The 24,945-nt window shown below is 49.2% G+C and overlaps 1 protein-coding gene across 3 annotated transcripts in view; it reads right to left on the bottom strand.

The window, feature by feature from the left end:
* HIVEP3 (HIVEP zinc finger 3) overlaps window positions 1-24,945 on the bottom strand; it is a 1,468,651-nt gene that overhangs the window by 366,272 nt on the left and 1,077,434 nt on the right. For all 3 annotated transcript variants that reach the window (XM_077295551.1, XM_077295549.1, XM_077295552.1), the window contains one exon: window positions 6,354-6,529. In XM_077295551.1, coding sequence (XP_077151666.1) covers window positions 6,354-6,529 — 176 coding nt within the window. The remainder of the gene's footprint in view (window positions 1-6,353; window positions 6,530-24,945) is intronic.

The raw sequence follows: 24,945 nt of genomic DNA on the forward strand, positions 1-24,945 counted from the left end.
TCCTCCCACACACACACTCAGCTCTGCTCTCCTTCCCCACACACACACACGCAGCTCTGCTCTCCTTCCCCACACACACTTATCTTTGCTCTCCTCCCCCCACACACACACTTATCTTTGCTCTCCTCCCCCACACACACACTCAGCACTGGTCTCCTCCCCCACATACACTCAGATCTGCTCTCCTCCCCCCACACACACTCAGCTCTGCTCTCCTCCCCCACACACTCAGGTCTGCTCTCCTCCCCCACACACACTCAGCTCTGCTGTCCACCCGCACACACACTCAGGTCTGTTCTCCTCCTACCCACACACAAAGCTCTGATCTCCTCCCCCAAAACACTCAGCTCTGCTCTTCTACCCCACACACTCAGCTCTGCTCTCCTCCCCCCTACACACACACACACAGATCTGCTCTCCTCCCCCACACACACACAGCTCTGCTCTCCACCCCCACACACACTCAGCTCTGCTCTCCCCCATATACACACTCAGCTCTGCTCTCCTCCATTCCACACACTCAGCTCTGCTCTACTCCCCACAACACTCAGCTCTGCTTTCCCCCACCCCACACACTCAGCTCTTCTCTTCCCCACACACGCTCAGCTCTGCACTCCTCCCCCACACACACTCAGCTCTGCTCTCCTCCTCCACACACACACACTCAGCTCTGCTCTCCTCCCCCACACACACTCAGCTCTGCTCTCCTCCCCCACACAACACACTCAGATCTGCAATTCTCCCCCACACACACTCAGCTCTGCTATTCTCCCCCACACACACTCAGCTCTGCTCTTCTCTCCCACACACACTCAGCTCTGCTCTCCTCCCCCACACACACTCAGCTCTGCTCTCCTCCCCACACACTCAGCTCTCTTCTCCTCCCCCACACACACTCAGCTCTGCTCTTCTCCCCCCCACACACTCAGCTCTGCTGTCCTCCACCCCACACACTCAGCTCTGCTCTCCTCACACACACACTCAGCTCTGCTCTTCTCCCACACACACGCACAGCTCTGCTCTCCTCCCCCCACACACACTCAGCTCTACTCTCCTGCACCACACACTCAGCTCTGCTCTCCATCCCACACACACACACACTCAGCTGTGCTCTCCCCCACACACTTAGCTCTGCTCTCCTCTCCTACACACACAGCTCTGCTCTCCTCCCCCCCACACACATACACTCAGCTCTGCTCTCCTCCATCCCACACACTCAGCTCTGCTCTCCTCCCCCACACACAGTCAGATCTGCTCTCCCCCACACACACACTCAGCTCTGCTCTCCTCCACTCCACAAACTCAGCTTTGCTCTTCTCTCCAACACACACTCAGCTCTGTTCTCCTTCACCCCACACAGCTCTGCTCTCCTCGCCAAACACTCAGCTCTGCTCTCCAATACACACACACTCAGCTCTCCTCCACCCCACACACTCAACTTTGCTCTCCTCCCCCACACACACTCAGCTCTGCTCTCCTCTCCCACACACACACACAGCTCTGCTCTCCTCCACCCCACGCACACACTAAACACTGCTCTCCTCCCCCACACACACTCAGATCTGCTCTCCTTCCCCCACACACACTCAGCTCTGCTCTCTTCCGCACACACATTCAGATCTGCTCTCCTCCCCCCACACACACAGCTCTGCTCTCCTCCCCCCCACACACAGCTCTGCTCTCCTCCACCCCAAGCACTCAGCTCTGCTCTCCTCCCCCACACACACACACAGCTATGCTCTCCTTCCTCACACATGCTCAACTCTGCTCCCCTACACACACTCAGCTCTGGTCTCCACCACACACACACATACTCAACTCTGCTCTCCTCCCCCACACACACACACTCAGCTCTGCTCTCCTCCCCCACACACACACACACTCAGCACTGCTCTCCTCCATCCCACACACTCAGCTCTGCTCTTCTCCCCCACACACACTCAGCTCTGCTCTTCTTCCCCACACACACAGTCAGCTCTGCTCTCCTCACCCACACACTCAGCTCTCTTCTCCTCCCACACACACACACAGTTCTGCTCTCCATCACACACACTCAGCTCTGCTCTTCTCCCCCCCACACACACACACTCAGCTCTGCTCTCCTCCACCCCACACACAGCTCTGCTCTCCTCACACACACACACTCAGCTCTGCTCTCCTCCCGCACACACTCAGGTCTGCTCTTCTCCCCCCGACACACACTCAGCTCTGCTCTCCTCCCCCCCACACACTCAGCTTTGCTCTCCGCCCCTACACACATTCAGGTCTGCTCCACCTACCCACACACAGCTCTGCTCTCCTCCCCCACACACACTCAGGTCTGCTCTCCTACCCACACACACAGCTCTGCTCTCCTCCCCCAATCACACACAGTTCTGCTTTTCTCCCCCACACACACTCATCTCTGCTCTCCTCTCCCACACAGCTCTGCTCTCCTCCCCCACACAGCTCTGCTCTCCTCCCCCCACACACACAGCTCTGCTCTCCTCCCCCACACACTCAGCTCTGCTCTCCTCCCCCACACACACTCAGTTCTCCTCTCCTCCCCCACACACACACTCAGCTCTGCTCTCCTCCCCCACACACACTCAGCTCTGCTCTCCTCCCCCACACACACTCAGTTCTGGTCTCCTCCCCGACAGTCAGCTCTGCTCTCCTCCCACACACACACACTCAGCTCTGCTCTCCTTCCCCACACACACACTCAGCTCTGCTTTCCTTCTCCACACACACTTATCTTTGCTCTCCCCACACACACACACACTTATCTTTGCTCTCCTCCCCCACACACACATTCAGTTCTGCTCTCCTCCCCCCACACACACACTCAGCACGGGTCTCCTCCCCCACACACACTCAGAGCTGCTCTACTCCCTCCCACACACACTCAGCTCTGCTCTCCCCCACACACACTCAGGTCTGCTCTCCTCCCCCACACACACTCAGCTCTGCTGTCCACCCGCACACACACTCAGGTCTGTTCTCCTCCTACCCACACACAAAGCTCTGCTCTCCTCCCCCAAAACACTCAGCTCTGCTCTTCTCCCCCACACACTCAGCTCTGCTCTCCTCCCCCACACACACACACAGATCTGCTCTCCTCCCCCACACACACACAGCTCTGCACTCCTCCCCCCACACACACAGCTCTGCTCTCCTCCCCCCACACTCAGGCCTGCTCTCCTCCCCCCCACACACACTTAGCTCTGCTCTCCTCCCCCACACACACAGCTCTGCTCTCCTCCCCTCACGCACAGTCAGGTCTGCTCTCCTCCCCCACACACACTCAGCTTTGCTCTCCTCCTCCACACACAAACTCAGCTTTGCTCTCCTCCCCCCACACACTCAGCTCTGCTCTACTCCCCCCCACTCTCACACACTCAGCTCTGCTCTCCTCCCCCACACACAATCAGCTCTCCTCCTCCACACTCACACTCATCTTTGCTCTCCTCCTCCCACACACACACACACACTCAGCTCTGCTCTCCTCCCACACACACACACTCAGCTTTGCTCTCCTCCCTCACACACTCACTCAGCTCTGCTCTCCTCCCCCACACACACTCAGCTCTGCTCTCCTCCCCCCCACATACTCAGCTCTGCTCGCCTCCCTCACACACACACTCAGCTCTGCTCTCCTCCCCCACACACACTCAGCTCTGCTCTCCTCCCTCAGGCACACACTCAGCTCTGCTCTCCTCCCTCACGCACACACTCAGCTCTGCTCTCCTCCCTCACACACACACACACTCAGCTCTGCTCTCCTCCCCCACACACACTCTGCTCTGCTCTCCTCCCCCCACACACACTACTATGCATACTTCTCTCCTCCTGAATCCACCATACTTTTATGTTAGCTCTGCTCTCCGCCCCCACACACACTGTCAGTTCTGCTATCCTCCCTATCCCACCACACTGTCTGCTCTGCTTTCCTACCCAGTCTGTGATGTGAGAACAGGGCATTTCTTCCCTGATGTCTGAGATGAATGCAAAGTAGTTTTTGCAATGTTCCACCTCTTGCTGGATGTTTGTGTTTTGCGTCTCGTTTTGTTTGCACCATTTTCATTTTTAGTTGTGCCTTTTTTAAAGTCACTTCTGTATTCCTCTTTTATTTTTCTTCACTTTACCACTCTGTGTGTGGCTTGTAGGTTTCGAAATGTTCACCTGATTTTGTGGCTTTGTACAGGGTGTGCTGGTGTAAAAAGCATTAAATTCATCAACTCCTTACCGACATGGCGAGCTCTCTATTTTTTCTCACTTTCTTCCAAGAGTAATAGCATTTTTTTCCACACAGCTATTGTGAGGAAAATGTATGTCCGATAATGTAAAAACCATAGCTGAGGGATTTTTGCACTTCTGACCATGGTCCCAAAAGCTGCGGGCTAAAAAAAAACCCTTCCTTGTGTTTCTGAATGTGTGTGTAGAAGAGCTTTTATGGCTTCTTGCTGCATTCCTGACTTTCAGCTCACAAATCCCTCATGCCCCTCCTAAAGGAATTTTTACGATCGGTATAGATGCATAGACAGTTGTACCAGCTTAAACTGGTTGGATCTCCCTTGTAAAACATGAGGTCATTTGTCCTAATATTGCAAGATATTGGGCAAACGATTTAGGCTAGGAAAATAATGAGTACATATTGCTAAAGTCCATCGGCGCATCTATCCATCACTGTAAGCAGGAGCTTCCAAGTCCAACAGGGACAGAGTATAGATTTCTCTGGAACTGAGTGTCCCTACTATCCTGAATTTAGTATGTATAGAGAGCAAATCTTAATACAAGATGAATGCTGGGTGTGTTATGATTCTGACATGTTCTGGAGCGGAGATACAGGCATTAGACAAACTTGTATGAAATTTACTAAGACTGAAGAGAGAAGAGGGTCTGCATAAGCCAGCCCTGTTGGTGATGTCACGGGCTGCAGTTTATAAGTTTCTGCCACTGCCAGGCCCCCAGGAGTGAGTTTTGACCTGAGAAGCTTGACTGCCAGTCCTGATGCATTGGGACATATGGGAACTCCACCCAGTAGCCTGGTTGCCTGCAATGTCCTGCCTGAGAACATGTGAGTGTTACCTTTTCTCATTTAATCCCATTATTTTATAATTACCTTGTATATTTCAATCGTCTCATATTGTAACATCTTTATATGCCTTTTTTGTAAACACTGCCTTAAACTTTCGGAGTAAAATAAATAAATTACTAGTTTGTTCTTCCTGTTCTAAAACGTACCCTAAGTCTTCTGAAGGGAATTACGCTACTGTTTTGGGTTAGCTTCGGACCCGTTTAATCGAAGCTGGTGGCAGCTTACCTTTGTGCTGGGCCTTTGGGAGTCGTTGTAGTGACCACGGCGTTGATAATTATTGTTCCTGCCTGAGTGGGAGTATTTATATAGCCTCGCTGCAGCGTGCCCAATAGCCAGTACATAGCAGGCAGCCTTTCTGGCGACTAATTACCCTAGGTTCAGTACCTAGACTGACCTGAGAGTAATGGGGGCACCAGAGAGCTGCAAGTTTCAAGTGGAACTGTAAGCGGGATATACATAAATCCCTGCAGTTCGTGGTATATTGTAGAGCAGAGGGATACCTAAAATAAGCCCCTGCTGTAAACTAAGAGGTCAATAGCCTTGTATGTGTTTTTTCATCGCATTGTAGCAGTGGAGGGATAACTAAGATAAGCCCCCCTGCACATGTGATAGCCGTCTGTTGGCCAATAGTCACCCCGATCCATGACGTAGGGGTGACGGTCACAGTGTGAATTGTGACATATTGGTGGCAGCGGTGTGGATACGTGACAGCCATCACATTAGGCAGGAGTTATTTAAATGTTTGAGTTAATATAGTTTGCTAATGTTTAAGTTAATAATTTTATATGGCCCCCGAACATTATTATACAATTCCAAATGGCCCTTGGCAGAAAAAAGGTTCCCCACCCCTGCTTTAAAGTAGTGTATAGAAAATGCTTCAGCACAACCTAATAGGGAGGTGCACAAATATAGGCTCCCAAACCTTAATACGTGAAATAATTTATAATTGGCACACTCCAGAAATGTGATGCAAAGGGGAATATTTAATGTACATACAATGGTTACAAACGTTTCGGTCTGCGTGGACCTTCATCAGTGTACTAAGTGTATAACTGAAATGGTGTGAACAGGGGCCCTGTTTACGGTTCACACCATTTCAGTTATACACTTAGTACACTGATGAAGGTCCACGCGGACCGAAACGTTTGTAACCATTGTATGTACATTAAATATTCCCCTTTGCATCACATTTCTGGAGTGTGCCAATTATAAATTATTTCATGCTTTAAAGTATAGACACAGATTGTTCAGCAAACGTAGTAAAGAAAGTCACCTTTGGTTTTGAAGGCAAAATTGCAGTGCTTGCACACATACGGCCGGTGATCTGTGTGTGTGTGAATATGTTTTTTTAACATGCTTGGCTTCTTGCAACGAATCCCACACTCCTCACACACATACTTTCCCCGGCCACGGCCTCGTACATAAACGTACTCCTCATTTGATTTGTACCTAGAGAAATAAAAGCAAATTAAAAAAGTTTAAGAATGAATGTCACTTTAAGGCTACTTTCACACTAGCGTCGTGCACTGCACGTCGCAATGCAACGTTGCAGCACACCGACGCATACTGTGCAAGCGCCACACAACGGGGGCAGCGGATGCTGTTTTTCAATGCATCCGCTGCCCCATTGTGAGGTGCGGGGAGGTGGGGGCGGAGTTCCACAAAAGGGGAGTGATTTGAACTTTTGTGCTTTTTTTTAATTTAATATGTTTTAAAACTTTTTTTTGTTACTATTTACTGTTCCTAATAGTCCCCTTATAAGGCTATGTGCACAAGATGCGGATTTGTTGCGGATCCGCAGCGGATTTTTCTGTGCAGAAACGCTGCAGATCCGCACTGTGATTTACAGTACCATGTAAATCAATGTAAAAAAAAAGTTGTGCACATGGTGCAGAAAAATCAGTGCGGAATTGCTGCGGATTTAAAAGTGCAAGTCACTTCTTTTGTGCGGATCTGCAGCGTTTCTGCACCCCTCCATGATAGAAATCCGCAGTGGCAAAAAATGCATAAAATCTGCACAAAATCCGCATCAATTCCGTGGCAAATCTGCACAAAATCCGCGGCAAATCCGCAGCTGCGGATTCTGCCAGGAGATGCGGATTTTGTGCAGAAAATTCTGCACCACATTTCCTACGTGTGCACATAGCCTTAGACTTGAAGCTGCAATCATCTGATCACCTGTGTTACACAAACCAGTGCTTCAGCGGGCAGGCATTCACAGCAGGATCAAGATTACAGGCACAGGAATCTTCTGCAGACCCCTGGTTGTCAAGACAACCCATTGGCGCCATCAAATACGAAGAAACAGGTTCAGCGTGTGAACCTGCATCAAAGGTAGGGAAATGGCCGATGACATACATGTACGTCAACGGTCATGAAGGGGTTAAAGCAGATGTCTTTTGCCCCCAAAAATGAGTTAAATACCTGAGGCCGGTTTAACACGTCAGTGGCTCCGGTACGTGTGGTGACAGTTTTCTCACGTACTGGAGACACTGACTCACGTAGACACATTAAAATCAATGTGTCTCTGCACATGTCAGCGTGTTTTCATGGACCGTGTGTCCGTTTGAAAAACACGGAGACATGTCAGTGTTCATGGGAGCGCACGGATCACACGGACCCATTAAAGTCAATAGGTCCGTGTAAAACACGTACTGCACATGGATGCTGTCCGTGTACCGTGCAGGAGACAGCACTACAGTAAGCGCTGTCCCCCCAGCTTGTGGTGCTGAAGCCGCCATTCATTTCTTCTCTCCAGCAGTGTTCGCTGCATAGAGGTGGAGCCGCATATTCCTCACTGTAATGAGCGGCACCACGTGACCGCTCATTCAGGAGAAGCTGCGGCGCTGAGAGGACGCATCGAGGGAGCTGGGTGAGTATTTTATTTCCAGCGGGCGGGCGCACAGAGGGTGGGAGGAGGGTGGTGACAAAGATCTTTATTTCAACCGCAAAAAAAAAAAAAGATGTTTAATTTCTTCTCTCCAGCGAACGCTGCTGGAGAGAAGAAATGAATGGCGGCTTCAGCACCCAAAGCAGGGGACAGCGCTTACTGTAGAGCTGTCTCCTGCACGGACCGTGTGGTACCCAGTCGGCACACGGCTGCCGCACGTGTGCCACACTGATGTGCCACGTGAGCACACGGACACGGATAACTCCGGTACCGATTTTTCTGGTACCGGAATTATCTGGACGTGTGAGACTGGCCTTATAAAAATTCCTGAGGTCCCCTAATTCTGTCGTTCGTTTTCGTCTTGCTCTGCGTCACTCTATTGCAATGATATTCATATTTGTTTTCATTGTAGTGCAGTGTGTGAAAACTTTTCTTGCAGACCAACTGGTTAGACACTAATGATGAGCGAATATGATCAGCTCAGGGCTTATTCTGCAAGCTATAGTTATACAGAAATGCACTCAGCTAGATATGAGGTAGGGTCAGGCTGGACCTGGAGTTAATCCAGTCGAAATCATAGATTAGAAAAAACAGGCGCACTCAAAGTGTAAGTTTTCATAATGCGTAATTACTGCCATTTAGCTCTGCTTGTGAGCCCTTAAATTCTACTGCGGATCCTCCTTTCCTTACTCTTATCTCTTTAAAGTGTGGTTTGATGAAGACCCATTACGGGGTCGAAACGTTACCTTGACACTTTTTCTACTTCTGTGGTGACTCAAATAAATATCTGACTTTTGTTACGCATTATGAAAACTTACACTTTGAGTGCGGCTGTTTTTTCTAATCTATATTCTGCAAGCTATAGCACTTACCAAATAAGCTGCAGAGGTAACCCAGCACCAGGATTGCTCTTGATGATCAGCTGTTCGGCTCTGCAGCTGCATGTGTCGCAGCTGTGTGACAGTCGGAGAGCCTGTTTGTTGGGCAGCTGTGGAGCCGAACAGCTCTTATACTGTAAGGAGCATTATATGGGGTCCATTATTCTGTATGTAGCACTATGTGGTGCTCATAATACTGTATGGAGCAATATATGGTGCTCATTCTGTTTTTAGCAACATATGGGGCTCATTATTCTATATGGAGTACTATGTGATGCCCATAATACTGTATGGAGGACTATACTACCTGGTTTCTGAGCTACTGTAGAATTTACAATAGATATTTCTCATGTAATGTAAGAAGTAAGTAAAATATTTGGCATTGTACTATACCTACCGTGTATACTTGTGTATAAGCTGAGTTTTTCAGTACGTTTTTTTTTTGCTGAAAATGCCCCCCTCGGCTTATACACGCGTTATTGTCCAAGAAGATGGCAGGGGAAGGGGAGTGACGGAGCAGCGGGTGACAGGAGGCAGAAGCCGGATGCTGCGGCTACAGCCTGTGCCCTCTGCTAAAAAGAATCAGACAACCAAAAAAGAAAGATATGCATAACACTGGGATCAACCATCAAAAGGTAACAACTTTATTTATACAAAAAGCCACATCAAAACAAGACATACATTTAAAAACATTTAAAAAAAAAACAATAAGGACAGCACATGGCTGATAAGTTACATGCTACCCCCCAGATAAATGGAAATAATTGCCACTAAGCACTAAACTATGTGTAATATATCAACGAAAAAATAATGTACATGTTATACATATTCGAGCATGTACACTAATGTATACTCGTCCACCACCAGCAATGCTCTATAGGCATCGAGCAATATCCATAAGGAAGATACATAGGTTAGGCTTAAGTTGTACCACTTACTAAACCTTATCAATTCTAATGGAAGCAATCACAAAATACAAGATGCCGCCCAAGCACCTAGGACTAGAATATACATGTTAGATCAAGGTATGCCCCATAGAGAAGATTACCCAATTACAAAGGAGACATATCACCTAGGAATCGGAGGCGAAGCAGATGAAAAGCTCCAAGAAGCCTAAAGTGCAAAGGGTACCAACCAGGTAGGGATGCAAAAGTTCAATATAAGGTGATAATGCTGGGAATGATGTGTATACTATTTTAAAAAAGAACTGTGACATTTTGCTGATGGAGCCCAAACTCTCACCGTGGCTATCTGACACCCCCAGGATGGTGGCTAGGAGGTCCCGTAATCTTAGGGATGAGCTTGTGTCAAGCCATTTCAGACGCACAACTACCAGGATGGGGACTGGTAGTAACATCTACGGATCCTATCCTTGTGGTAGGTGCAACATTTGCAGCTATGTAATAGCTGACAGTGGGATATTTTTTCCCTGCAGCCCACGGAGGATCCAGGTGCCTGGTTATTTTAATTGCCATTTTAAGAACCTTGTTTATGCTTTGATTTGTAGCTGTCCGAAGCTCTATGTTGGTTACACTATGTAGGAGCTGAGACGCCAGACCCAACAGCATCTGTCCAGCATCAATACGGCTAGGAAGGATTCGGAGAAAGGTAAGAAGCTGTCTTCGGTGGCCGCGCATTTTTTGTACCATCATGGGGGGTCACCAAGGGGGTTAAGGGTCATGGGTCTGGAGGGGGTCAAAATGGACATTAGGGGTGGCAGTATAGTACCCAAACTCCTAAGGAAGGAGTCTAAGTGGATCTATAATCTTAATACCCTGGCTCCAGCGGGCATAAATGAGGAACTTTTATATACGGGCTTTTATAAGCAAACATGAGGAATTAGGCTTCTCTTTTTGCCTCTCTGCCCGTTTTTCCTTCCCCTTCCCTCCTTTACTAGTACTTACCTTTGTGTTTTTGTATCCCACTTTAGATCTTTTGGACATTTTTTCATCCTTAGGTGGGAGATGAAGAAACACTATGGACCCCCAGAACGGTCTCTCATTCACTGGAACATCGGCTTCGGTCATTCTGTGATTGATTGTTCACCTTGTTCATTGCAGATCCACGTCCACTGCCGGCTATGCTTTATATTGGGCATCTTTGTTTGTTTGTGTTTTGTTGGTGGCTTATAGGACTTCTGTTATATATATTCTCTTTGGGGAAATAAATAATACATGTACATCATGGGAAGTCTATCACGTACCTATCATGTTTCTTCTTGATACTAACCCTTAATGGGTATACCAACTTAGTTCAATACTGAGTGCGTTCTTGTATTGTTTCATATATCACGTCTCTTCTCGATACTAACCCTTAATGGGTATACCATCTTAGTTCAATACTGTGTGCGCTCAAGCATTGTCTTGCATATGCACTTACTGGGCGGACCTGTCGCACCGCGCAGATGTCTATATTATAGTAGGAATTACTTTCTTGCTCATAGTCTAAACACATTGGTTCGTATGTGCATTCACTGAGTGATTTTGTCGTACCGCGCAGGCGTTTATATATTCTTTTTTGAGGCCTCCTATTTGATGGGAGTCTGTCTCTTATTGCTTGGTACATTTGCATGGGCGTAGCCTCTGTTTTATTTGGAGTTGTCATATGTACTGTAACCCGTAAGTCGGGACTGCGCCCTTTACCTCCATATTTAGTAAGGGCAGGATGAATATTCCTTTAAATCCTTTTTGCCCGATTTCTAAGTACACCGTTTTGTGTGCTCTTCTTCAAATAATGTGCTTTTCTTCAAATAATGGTGCTTTGGCTTGCATTCCCCAATCTTATCTATCTGTGATATATGTGCCTTGATATATATGTATTCACGCAGCAAGTTAACTGCACTGCGCAGGCGCTTATTGTTTGGTCTTTTGATGTCTGGGAGTCTCCGTTTTGCCTGCTTCATCTGCGCAGGCGCTCCTTTTAACTAGTTCTGCGTCACCGTCCCTATGGCAACCTCCAAACCGGGATGGCGTGTATTACTTTGCAGCCTTGGCAACACAGCAGCAGCTATCTACTGCATAACTGCGGGGGATCAACTTGCGGTATATGCGCCTTTGTTATATATGGACTCATGTGGCAAGTTCATTGCGTTGCGCAGGTGCTTACTGTCTGGCCCTTTGATGTTTGAGAGTCTTCTCTTTGCCTACTTTATCTGCACAGGCGCTTCTTCTAACTAAGCTAGCATCATTGCTTCTATGGTTACTTTCAATCCGGGACTGCGTGCATTACTTTGCAGCCTCGGGAACACAGCAGTGGTTGCCCACTGCTCAGGTGCGGTGGGGTCCATCTGGTGAACCGAAAGTGTATGCCGGTCTGTATATGTCTCCAGATTACTGCACGCCATTGCACGCCCACAGGTGAGGTTTATTATACCTTATTATCTGGCTACATTAAAACAAGCTCAGGATGCTTAGGGCCCCTTCACACTGGTCGATTCTGCTACGATTACGACGCATTTGCGTCATATTCGACATCGCAGTACGAGCTCGTAGCCAGCGGTCACACTCTACGATGTTAACGCTTTTTCTGACGTAGTTGCGATGTGAACGTCACGCGTCGCAATCGTACGCTACCCTTCACACCGCCATAGTCCTACGACTCCGAGCGTGACGTATTACCAGCATGGGCGTGCTAAAACGTCACGCCCAATCAGGAGACAGGTATGCGGAAGCCCAACCCACGTAGTCGCATTACGAGCTTGTATGACCGCCGTCACATACTACGATTTCGACCGCCACAGCGAGACATTTACGACGAAAGAAAGTTCTGCTCTTTCTTTCACATCGTACGATGCTGGGCTGCGTCGCAAATCGTAACGCCATGTCACACTTTGCAACCTCGGAACGAGGACGGATAAACGTCACAAATCGAACGCTCGTTCAGACTTTGATTGCACAGTGTGAAGGGGCCCTTACCCTACATTTCCCCTGAGGAAGACGCTCTCGTAGCGTCGATACGCATGGGGCTCTATTTTCTCCCCCCCAGCACTAGCACCTTATATTGAACTTTTGCATCCCTACCTGGTACCCTTTGCACTTTAGGCTTCTTGGAGCTTTTCATCTGCTTCGCCTCCGATTCCTGGTGATATGTCTCCTTTGTAATTGGGTAATCTTCTCTATGGGGCATACCTTGATCTAACATGTATATTCCAGTCCTAGGTGCTTGGGCTGCATCTTGTATTTTGTGATTGCTTCTATTAGAATTGATAAGGTTTAGTAAGTGGTACAACTTAAGCCTAACCTATGTATCTTCCTTATGGATATTGCTCGATGCCTATAGAGCATTGCTGGTGGTGGACGAGTATACATTAGGGTACATGCTCGAATATGTATACATGTACATTATTTTTTCATTGATATATTACACATAGTTTGGTGCTTAGTGGCAATTATTTCCATTTATCTGGGGGGTAGCATGTAGCTTATCAGCCGTGTGCTGTCCTTATTGGGGGTTTTTAAAATGTTTTTAAATGTATGTCTTGTTTTGATGTGGCTTTTTGAATAAATAAAGTTGTTACCTTTTGATGGTTGATCCCAGTGTTATGCATATCTTTCTTTTTTGGTTGTCTGATTGTTCTGCTTTATATGCATATGGTTGATCCCTGACTTACCCATGTTTGTGGTGCCCACTACTTTCTCTATATACTCTGCTAAAAAGAAATGAATATTCACTGCATTTGCAGTGAACATTCATAATTCCTATAGCGCGAACACAGTGTCAGCAGCAGTCGCCGGCTTCAAAGCAGCTGCCAGGCTATAACGGGTGAACGCTCATTACGGTAATGAATATTCACCTCTTTCCACTCCTATAGCTGTGGAGAGAGGTTAATATTCATTACCTTCATGAGCGGTGACACGTGATCGCTCGGCCGCAAGAGCTGCTGGCTCCGGAACGAGATGCTGCAAGGGCGCGAAGGGAAGGTAAGTAGGATGTTTTTTTTTTATGCTTTTCTCATGGGGGCCATACATACAAGGATGGGGATGAGGAACCATGCAGACAAGGATGGGAATAAGGAGCCATGCATACATGGATGGGAATAAGGAGCAATGCATGCAAAGATGAGGATAAGGAGCCATGCAGACAAGGATGGGAATAAGCCATGCACACAAGGATGGGGGATTAGGAGCCATGCATACAAGGATGGGGATAAGCAGCCATGCAGACAAGGATGGGAATAAGGAGCCATGCAGACAAGGATGGAAATATTAGCCATGCAGACAAGGATGGGAATAAGGAGCCATGCAGACAAGGATGGAAATAGGAGCCATGCAGACAAGGATGGGAATAAGGAGCCATGCAGACAAGGATGGGAATAAGGAGCCATGCAGACAAGGATGGGAATAAGGAGCCATGCAGACAAGGATGGGGGATAAGTAGCCATGCAGACATTGATGGGAATAAGTAGCCATGCAGACAAGGATGAGAATAAGGAGCCATGCAGACAAGGATGGGAATACGGAGCCATGCATACCAGGATGGGGATGAGGAGCCATGCAGACAAGGATGGGAATAAGGAGCCATGCATACCAGGATGGGGATGAGGAACCATGCATACCCGGCTTATACTCGAGTCAATACGTTTTCCCAGTTTTTCGAGGCAAAATTAGGTGCCTCGGTTTATACTTGGGTCAGCTTATACACAAGTATATACGGTATATTTCTCTGCCGTATCTGTGCATCATGAATTGTGGTATGTGTTAAAGGGGTCCACTGAGACTCTTTTGCCCATGGGCCCACGAAAACCTGGAGCCGACCCTGGTACAGTCGATAGATCATAACAGCTCATTAATATATTAAGAAAAATGTGGATTTCTCCTAAGACATCAGATTGCAAAATAGCTGTGACAACTTGCGAAACTCCAAGGGTGAACCCACTCAATCGTGGTGACGAGCCTCCCCTGGGTGAGCTAACCTAGTGAGGACCGCCCTCTATACAGAGAGCATCATGTGCGGTCACTATACAGAATGGAGCATCATGTGTGGTCATTATACAGTATGGAGCATCATGTGCGGTCATTATACAGTATGGAGCATCATGTGTGGTCATTATACAGTATGGAGCATCATGTGTGGCCATTATACAGTATGGAGCATCATGTGTGGTCATCATACAGTATGAAGCATCATATGTGGCCATTATACAGTATGGAGCACTGTGTGGCCATATTTTTTTGTTTATAATTATTGTATATGAAACAGTGTGATCAGCGGTGCTAAATGGGTGTGGTTGGGACGTGGATATGGGTGTGACTAATTATGAATGGGTGTGGTCAGAGGCGTGGTCTAAAATTTGCCTCGGCGCGCGTTGCGTACCGCAAACTTTGTCCCTCTTTCCGATCTTCAAAAGTTGGGAGATATGGAACAGCTGGCATTACTGAACCCCACTGACACAGTGGCGAGTGTTTTTCTCTGTGCAGCCAGCACTTCCGAGCACCAACTGGTGGTGTTAGAGCCCAGGGATAGCAGGAGGAGCAGGCTAGAGTTATTGCCTCAACACAGCAGGGGAGCAGCTGGCGTTACTGAACCCCAATAACATGGCAGCAAGTGTTGACTGTGCAGACAGCACTTCCGGGCAGCAACTAGTGGTGTTGAAGCCAAGGGATAGCAGGAGGAGCAGGCTAGAGTTATTGCCGCAACACAGCAGGGGAGCAGCTGGCGTTACTGAACCCCAATAACACGGCAGCAAGTGTTGACTGTGGAGACAGCACTTCCGGGCAGCAACTGGCGGTGTTGAAGTCCAGGGAAAGCAGGAGGAGCAGAGTGTAGACTGAGGCCTAATTGGAGCAAGTTGAAAGGTAACCTTTAACCCCCTCCAGGCGTTTATAGCTGAAAGAGCCAACTTGTGCAACACTAATGCTGCAAAAGGAAAAGGTGGCTCTTTTAATTATGCTCCTTGCAAACGCAGAACTAAACACTTATAAAATGTGTCCCCTGATACAGTGAAACCATCCCGGTGGTGGGACTTTCCTTCGTAATGGGACGCAGCACAGCCGCTATTCCTGCCCCCTTGGCGCCGTGCGCCGCCTCCTCAGCGTTGTTTGAATCTGTCCCAGAGCCTGCACTGTTATGTTCAACCTTGGCCATGCGCAGTTACCGCTGCCCGTCTTCTGACATCATTTGTTGTCAGGCTGGCTGCGCCTGTGCGGCCGCGCTGCCCGAGATCCTGCCTTGCAGTGTCGTCTAATGTAATCACACTGCGGGCCTGGGATCCATGGGCATGCGCAGTGCATATCTTCGCCTCTCACTCATCTCCTTTTGGATTCTTCAGACTGTGCTGCGTCACGGCCGTGGCATGCTAGTAGGGATCAGCTGACGGCGCACAGTCTGAAAAAGGCGGAGGGAGATAAGTGAGAGCCTGAGGTGAAGATATGCACTGCGCATGCCCATGGATCCCAGGCCCGCAGTATGATTAAATGAGAAGAGACTGCAAGGTGGGATCTCGGGCAGCGCGGCCGCACAGGCCCAGTCCGCCTGACACCAAATTATGTCAGAAGACGGGCAGCGCAAACTGCGCATGGCCAAGGTTGAACAAAATAGCGCAGGCTATGGGACAGACTCAAACAACGCTAAGGAGGCGGCGCACGGTGCCAAGGGGGTAGGGATGACACCTGTGATGTGCCCCATTACGAAGGATGTTCCACCTCCGGGACGGTTTTACGGTATCAGGGGACACATTTTATAAGTGTTAAGTTCAGCGTGTGCAAGGAGCAAAACTAAAAGAGCTACCTTTTCCTTGTGCAGCATTACAGCTGCACAAGGTGGTTCTTTCAGTAACAAACGCCTGGGGGGGGGACAGGTTCCCTTAAATTTCAGTTGTGTCAACGTGGCAGTCGCAGGACATATTGCCAGATACACAGCTGGGGATCAGCTGACGTTACTGAAACCCAATAACACTGGATCATGTGTTTTGACTGTGCAGACGGCACTTCTGAGCATCAACTGGCGGTGTTGGAGCCCAGGGATTACAGTTCAGGTGGTAGAAACATGAACGCAACAGGAGACATGGATACTGTAGCCAACCAATTATTTAATCTGGAAGAGGAGTGGCAAATTCCTGCGAGATCCAGGCCTTGTTCATTTTCAGGAAAGTAAGCCAGTCAACGTTATCAGAGGATAGTCGCAAGCGACGGTCTGTTAGTACACCACCTGCGGCACTAAAGACGCGTTCCGATAATACACTAGCAGCAGGGCAAGCCAGCACCTCCAATGCAGCTTAGCTCTGGCCATGTATCCAGCTTAGAGACCCAAAACTTGAAGGGGGAAGAGCCGTCTGGGAGTACAGTAAGAGGGTAAGACATGTAGTCTGTCACCATCTGATGGAAACGTTGCCTCCTGCTGACTGGAACCGCCTGTGATAGTGTAGACATTTGTGGCGGGCACACAAAACTGCCACACTTGGGCCATACTGGTCTTGCCTTGTGCTGAGGCACTGCTTCTGCTCCCTCTTTGTGCAGAGCTTCCTACCCTGCCCCGACGCACTGAGCTGCTTTGTAAAGCACTAGCAGCACTGCTCTCAGTTGGACTGGAGAAGATGATGGAAGTCACCAGTGTGTCTTGGTACTCCCGCATTTTATGCTCCCGGTTCAACGGTGTTATGAGGCTTTGTAAGTTGTCCCAGTAGCGAGGATCTAGAAGGGTGTACACCCAATAATCAGCCGTGTTGAGAATGTGGGCGATGCAGCGGTCGTTTCTCAGGCACTGCAGCATGTAATCAACCATGTGCTGCAGACTGCCAACTGGCCAAGAAACGCTGTCCCCTGCTTGAGGCGTGATCTCTGCCTGCTCTGCATCACCCCACCCTCGCTCTACACACTGACTATTGGAGAATTGTGTAACTCCCTCCTCTGGACCGATGTCTTCCTCCCCCATTGACTACTCCTCATCCTCCTCACAAAGTGACCCCTGCCTAGGCCTTTGTGAGGAACCACGTAGCACTGACTGTCCAGAAACTGATGGAATTGGTGACTCCTCATCCTCCACCTCTTCCACAACATCATCCCTTAGCGCTTGCAGTGTTTGTTGAAGCAGGCAGATAAGGGGGACAGTCATGCTGACTAGTGCATCATCTGCACTCGCCATCTGCGTGGAATCATCGAAGGAACGCAAAACCTGGCAGACATCCTTCATAGTGGCCCACTCAGTGGTTGTGAAGTCTGAACGGCGCGGAGTGCGACTTCTTTGCGCCTGATGCAGCTGGAACTCCATTACTGCTGGCTGCTGCTCACACAACCGCTCCAACATATGTAAGATGGAATTCCACCTGGTGGGTTGGTCACATATGATGCGATGTTACAGAAGGCGGAATCGGCGCTGCAGAGCTTCAATGCGCGATCTTGCCATGCTGGAACGCCGCAAATGAGCACACTCTAGGCGGACCTTGTGGAGATCACTGGCATGGTCCGGCCGGCTTGGAAGTGACTCAGGAATCCCCCTAACCAGGTGGTTGGAAGCCTTCCTTCTAGCGCTATGTTGTAGTTCCTTGCTTCCTAAGGCCTCACACAAGGTCCTCATATTCTCTCTGTCCCCCAGGTTGGTAGGACAGTAACCCGTATGACAGGTAACTTGAGCCTTTTTACAGGATCTCGATCACGACCCGGGCTCTATCCGCTACTGTATCCTCAGGTGTTAATGGTGGACAGATTTCGGCCACTGTCACACACTACCATGCCTGGCTGGAGATTCGCTGGCACAAACCACACGTCGCTCTCCTGCTTGATGGCATTCCAGAGCTCCTGCGCTGTGTGGCTTCGATTCCCCAAAGAAATTAATTTCAAGACGGCCTGTTGACGTTTGGCCACAGCTGTGCTCATATCGATCGTAACAGGTAAACGTTCACTGGTCCATGTGGAGGTGGACTGTGACGGCTCCTGCAGCGATGATTCTGAGGAACTTGTGTATGAGGAGGAGTCAATGCGTACACACTGGATTCCTGCAATCCTTGGAGTTGGCAGAACACGTCCTGCGCCACTCGCACGATCTGTACCTGGCTCAACAACATTAACCCAATGGGCAGTGAGGGAAAGGTATAGCCCCTGTCCATGGTGACCTCACGCATCAGTGGTGAGGTGGACCTTGCTACTGACGGCGTTCAGTAGCACGTGTTTTATGTGTCCCTCCACATGCTTGTGCAGGGCAGAGACGGCTTGCCTGCTGAAATAAAAGCGGTTGGGCACATTGTATTGTGGGACTGCCAATGCCATCAAGTTACGGAAGCTGCGAGTCTCCACCAGCCTGAATGACAGCATTTCAAGGGACAGTATTTTTGCAATGCCTGCATTCAGAGCCTGTGCTCGGGGGGGTGGTTTTCCGAGAATGTCCACCTTTTCTCCCATGCCTGTGCAACCGATGGCTGTAGACTGGGCTGGGAGTGTGAGGATGACTGGGAACGTGGTGCTGTGGGTGGAATTACACTGGGTCTGTGGACAACAGTGCCAGAGGTTCTTCCATGGCGATCCTGTGAGGAAGCCGAACCAGCTGTGTGCGAGCTGGAGGAAGAGGCAACAACACGAGCTGAAGAGGTGGTAGGTGCCGCTGTAGGTTGGCCTAGGTCTTCAGTGTGTTTTTGTAATTCCACCACGTGCTTGGTCCGCACATATTTCCACATATTTGTGGTATTGAAGTTGCTGAAATTTCTCCCTCTTTTGACTTTGTGATGACACACCTTGCATTTGACAAGGCAAATGTCATCTGCAACTGTGTCAAAAAAGGACCAAGCCCGTTTTGGCTTTTGGAAGAGGCATGCTCCTAACGGGTGCCAAAGTGGAGGCTACAGGCTCCGCAGTCTTCCCCCTCCCTCTCCCTCTTTGGGCTCTTTGGGGAATCTCTTCCTCAGAGCTGCTCCCACCACCTTCCTGTACGTCACGCCATGATGGGTCAAGGACCTCATCATCTACACTACCCTTTTCCACCAACTGCTTCTCCTGGGTTGTCTCGGCAGCACAGTACGCACCTGAAAGTGGCACCTGAGTATCATCATCAGATGCATACTGAGGTGTGCTGACCGGAGGCACTGGCCCACCCGTCTCTTCAGAGTCTGAGAGACAAAGCTGTTGGGCATCACTGCATACTGCCTCTTCTTCCATTTCTCCAATGCTGCTTGGCTGGCCCCCTCTTTCCATGCCAAGAGATTCAGAGAACAGAAGTAGAGATGGCTCCTGTCCTGGGCTCTCTGACTGCCTGGGCAATTTGGCAGGTGGTGAAGAGACAGATGGGTGCTCTCCAGCGCTCTGTGCCTGAGAGGATGTGGCACTAATTGAAGTCGATGCCTTAGCTGCCATCCATCCGACAACGGCTTCAATTTGTTCTTCACGCAGCAGCGGTGTACAGCGATCTCCTACAAAGCTGCGCATGAAGGACTGTTCCCTGCTGAAACTGGGTGATGATGAGTCACTGGTGCCCGCAGCAGGCACAGAATCCCCAGGTCCTCTCCCTGCTCCAAGCCCACACCCACGTGCCTTACTCCCTGCCTTCTTCATCTTGGTTGACTGATAAAGATAAGCAGAAAAGTACTAAGGGCTTAGTGTGCTTATTCTAGAACAGCTCCTAACAGGTATAAGAAACACTAATTTTCTAAAGTGTGGACTAGATTTTAATATGAGCTAATGTGGCCTACACAACTGTAAAGTGGTGTGTTTAGTGAACTTTATTATTTTTTTTGTTGTTTGGCAGAACTGACTACAGAGTGAGCTGCACTCACACACAGACCATGCAGACAGCCGTGATCGGCGCTGCAAGGCCAAAACAATCTCCTCTATGTAATCCTATATAGTGTTTTTCCACAATCTAGCAAGATACGGAGGGAAAGTCACTAACAGGAAAAATTGGAAAAAATGTGCAGCAGGCTGGACTAATTGAGAAACAGACAATGGAACGGTATGAGGCAGTGACGCACCCTGAGCTGACTACAACCGGCTGTAGCTGCGGACAGACTACAGAGCGATGTGCACTCACACAGAGACCGTGCAGACAGCCGTAAACGATGCTGCAAGGCCAAAAAAAGCTTCTCTATGTAATCCTATGTAGTGTTTTTCCACAATTTAGCTGGATACGGATGGAAAGCCACTAATAGGAAATATTTGAAAAAATTTTCAGCAGGCTGCACTAATTGCAAAAAAGGACAATGGATTGAACAGTATGGGGCAGTGATGCACGCTGATCTGACTACAACTGGCTGTGGCTGCAGACAGACTACAGAGCTATGTGCACTCACACAGAGACCGTGCAGACAGCTGTAAACGGTGCTGCAAGGCCAAAAAAAGCTCCTCTATGTAATCCTATATAGTGTTTTTCCACAATTTAGCTGGATGCGGATGGAAAGCCACTAATAGGAAATATTTGAAAAAATGTGCAGCAGGCTGCACTAATTGCAAAAAAGGACAATGGATAGAACAGTATGAGGCAGTGACTGTCACGATGTAGTATGACACACAATATAAGTTTAGTTTCTCCTGTTAGCCCAGGCTGTGGGCTAAAACCCCCCTTCCCTTTCACTCAGCCAAGAGCTTGCCTTGTCAATGTATGTGGGGGAGTTTTATTGAAGAAAGGTATTTACGACTGGCATAGCTGCAGTTGTGCTAGCAGAAACTGGTCTGATCTCCCTTTTAAAACATGCGGTCCTTTGTCCTAATATTGCAAGATATTGAACAAACGATTTAGGCTAGGAAAATAATGGGTACATATTGCTAAAGTCCATCGGCGCCTCTATCCATCACTGTAAGCAGGAGCTTCCAGGTCCAACAGGGACAGAGTTTGGATTTCTCTGGAACTGAAAGCCTGAATTTAGTATCTATAGAGAGCAAATCTTAATACAAGATGAATGCTGGGTGTGTTATGATTCTGACATGTTCTGTAGCGGAGATACAGGCATTAGACAAACTTGTGTAAAATTCACTAAGACTGAAGAAATAGGAGGGTCTGGGGAGCCAGCCCTTTTGGTGATGTCACCGAGCTACACTTTATAAGTTTCTACCCTCACCCCAGCCTGGAGTCTGTCTGCTGAAGCCTGTCTGATGGAGCCTATGTGAGTCTGATTTGAAGAGCTGTTCCCAACCAGAGTCCTGATGCATTGGGACATATGGGAACTCCACTAGCCTGGTTGCCTCAAATGATCTGAACACATGTAAGTGTTATTTCTCATTTAACCTCTGTTATTTTTATAATTACCTCTGTACATATTTGCAATTGTCTCTTTTTGTAACAACCTTGTAATATTTTTCTATAAACACTGCCTAAACTTTAATGGGGTATAATATTTAATACTAGATCCGTTCTTTATGCTCTAAAATGTACCTTAAGCCTTCTGAAGGGAATTACGCTACTGTTTTGGGTTAGCTTCGGACCCGTTTAATCGAAGCTGGTGGCAGCATCCCGTGTGCGGGCCTTTGGGTGTCGTTGTAGCGACTGCGGCGTTGATAATTATTGTTCCTGCCTGAGTGGGAGTATTTATATCGCCTCACTGCAGCGTGCCCAATAGCCAGTACATAGCAGGCAGCCTTTCTTGCGACTAATTATCCTAGGTGCAGTACCTAATCTGACCTGAGGGTAAGGGGGGCGCCAGAGAGCTGCAGGTTTCAAGTGGAACTGTAAGCGGGATATACATAAATCCCTGCAGTTCGTGGTATATTGAAGAGCAGTGGGATACCTAAAATAAGCCCCTGCTGTAAACTAAGAGGTCAATAGCCTTGTGTGTGTTTTTTCATCACATTGTAGCAGTGGAGGGATAACTAAGATAAGCCCCCTGCACATGTGATAGCCGTCTGTTGGCCTAAAGTCACCCCGATCCGTGACGTAGGGGTGACAGTCACGGTGTGAATTGTGACATATTCGTGGCAGCGGTCTGGATTCGTGACAAGTTGGTGGCAAGGCGGTGGGATCTTAGAGCATTAGTGATTTGGTTTGAGCAATCATTCCTCTCACTAAAAACTTGCAAAGTTCTTGCGAGAACTCTGCGCAAATAAGTTTGGAGTACAAACTCAGTGTTTATTAGTCCTGAGACAATTGTGTGTACTGGTAGTTATCCCTTCCCTTTCTCTTCGTTTTTCTGTCCTATTTTTTATTTGGCAACCATGGCTGCGAAAGGAGAAGCCTGGTACGCCCAGCAGAAGGACGCTCTTGTTGGGATATGCACGTACCATGGCCTGAACTCCCAGGGCAAGACCAAGGCTCAAATGGTCGCTGAACTGGTGCAATTTGAAGCAGACCAAGCCAGGCCACAGAGCCCAGAGGCCGCAGAAGCCACCACAAGCGAACGTGGTGCTGCAGCAGAGGTCCAACCACTGAATACGGGCCCTACTGGCAACCAGGGGGGAGCAGACCTCCGCCTGCAGCTGGCTCTGCAACAATGCTCCGCAGATGACCTAGAGAGACGTCTGCAGCTGATCCAGCAATACCAGGAGCGAGCCGAGCAAGAGGCCCAGGCCCAGCGAGCCGAGCGAGAGGCCCAAGTGGAGCGGGAGTACCAGCTGCAGTTAGCCCGACTGCAAATGCAGGGGTCGTCCCGGTCCAGCCGTGAGCCCAGCAGCGCTCAGATACCGAAGACCCGGCCCAATCACTTCCCTGTTATGGAAAAGGATGGGGACTTGGACACTTTTCTGCGGGTATTTGAGAAAGCCTGCAGACAGTACCAGCTGCCTACAGATGAGTGGGCACGATACCTGACACCAGGGCTGAGAGGCAAAGCTCTGGAGGCATTTGCTGCCCTCCCTCAAGAACAAGATGGTGACTATGAGGCCATCAAGCAGGCTCTGATAGCCAAGTACCAGCTTACACCCGAGGTGTACCGTAGAAAGTTCCGGAACCTCCACCGTGGCCCACATGACAGCTACAGCGATGTGGCGCATGGACTGGGGACCCACTTTGACCAGTGGACAGCTGCGAGACCTGATGATCAAAGACCAGTTCTTACTTCTTTGCCCAGCTGAGGTGCGACAGTTCGTGATGGACAGAGAACCCAAAGACGTGATGAAAGCAGCGCAGATTGCCGATGCCTTTGATGCCAACTGTAGATCGGAAGTGCGGAAGCCAGTCACCACCAGCTGGAGAGGGGGTAAGCCTGCAACAAATGCCAGTACCCCAGCCAGCCAACACCCCAGAAGTCCTGTCCCCGTAGCCAACAGCATCAGACCTACCACCGAACCTCGCCAGTGTTACGTCTGCAACCGGACTGGTCATATCAGTCCATACTGCCCAGACAAGCCGAAGAAACTCCCATCCAAGGCCCCCGGGCATAATGCAGCAGTTCTGTTGGTGGGTGGTGTGGCTGGGAGGGTGTGTGACAACGTACAGCACGTCACCGTGGGAGGCCATGTTGCTACAGGCCTCAAGAACACCGGGGCTGAACGAACCCTCATCCGACTCGAACTGGCGGCCCCTGAAGAAATCATTCTGGGGAAAACCCTAACTGTCACTGGGATTGGGGGCATCAGCTGTCCCTTGCCAATGGCTCGGGTTTATATTGATTGGGGTGCCGGGAGCGGGGTGAAGGAAGTTGGGCTGTCTGATAATTTGCCCACTGATGTTTTGTTGGGGACTGATTTGGGGAGGATGGTTGCATACTACGTCCCTGACACCCCTCCCCAATCTGCAAATAAGGGTAACGTTAACCCTGATGATGATGATGATGATGGGAAATCGCATGTGTTACCTGACCATGCTTTATCTTGTAATGATGCATCTGATAACCATTTTTTCCCTAGGAGTGATGGTGAAAATGTTGTACCTGTGCCAACTGAATCTGATAATGATTTTTCTGTGAAAGTTGATGTGTCCATAGGTACAGGAGTGCTCAGCCACGTCGCTCTGCGGAGTGAGACGGCTGAGGAACCCCTAGCAGGGGCAAGTGTCGGTGCTACAGGAAATGGGGAGATACATGGGAACCGTGAGGAAGGTGATGCCATGCAATTGACCAGTGCCACCGAGGAAGGTAACTGGCCCATAAGTAGCACTGCTCCTGAGGTAATAGGGGTGGATGGGGAGGTAGAGCCCATAGCAGCGTCGGCTGATGGGTCAGTAGAAATCCCCGGGGAGACAGCCTACGTAGCTGCTGTCACCCGCAGTCAGAGTGCCCGGAACACAGATAACTGTCTGCCTTCCGGACCCTC

The sequence above is a fragment of the Ranitomeya variabilis genome, chromosome 3, assembly GCF_051348905.1.
Source record: "Ranitomeya variabilis isolate aRanVar5 chromosome 3, aRanVar5.hap1, whole genome shotgun sequence".
Lineage (NCBI taxonomy): Eukaryota > Metazoa > Chordata > Amphibia > Anura > Dendrobatidae > Ranitomeya > Ranitomeya variabilis.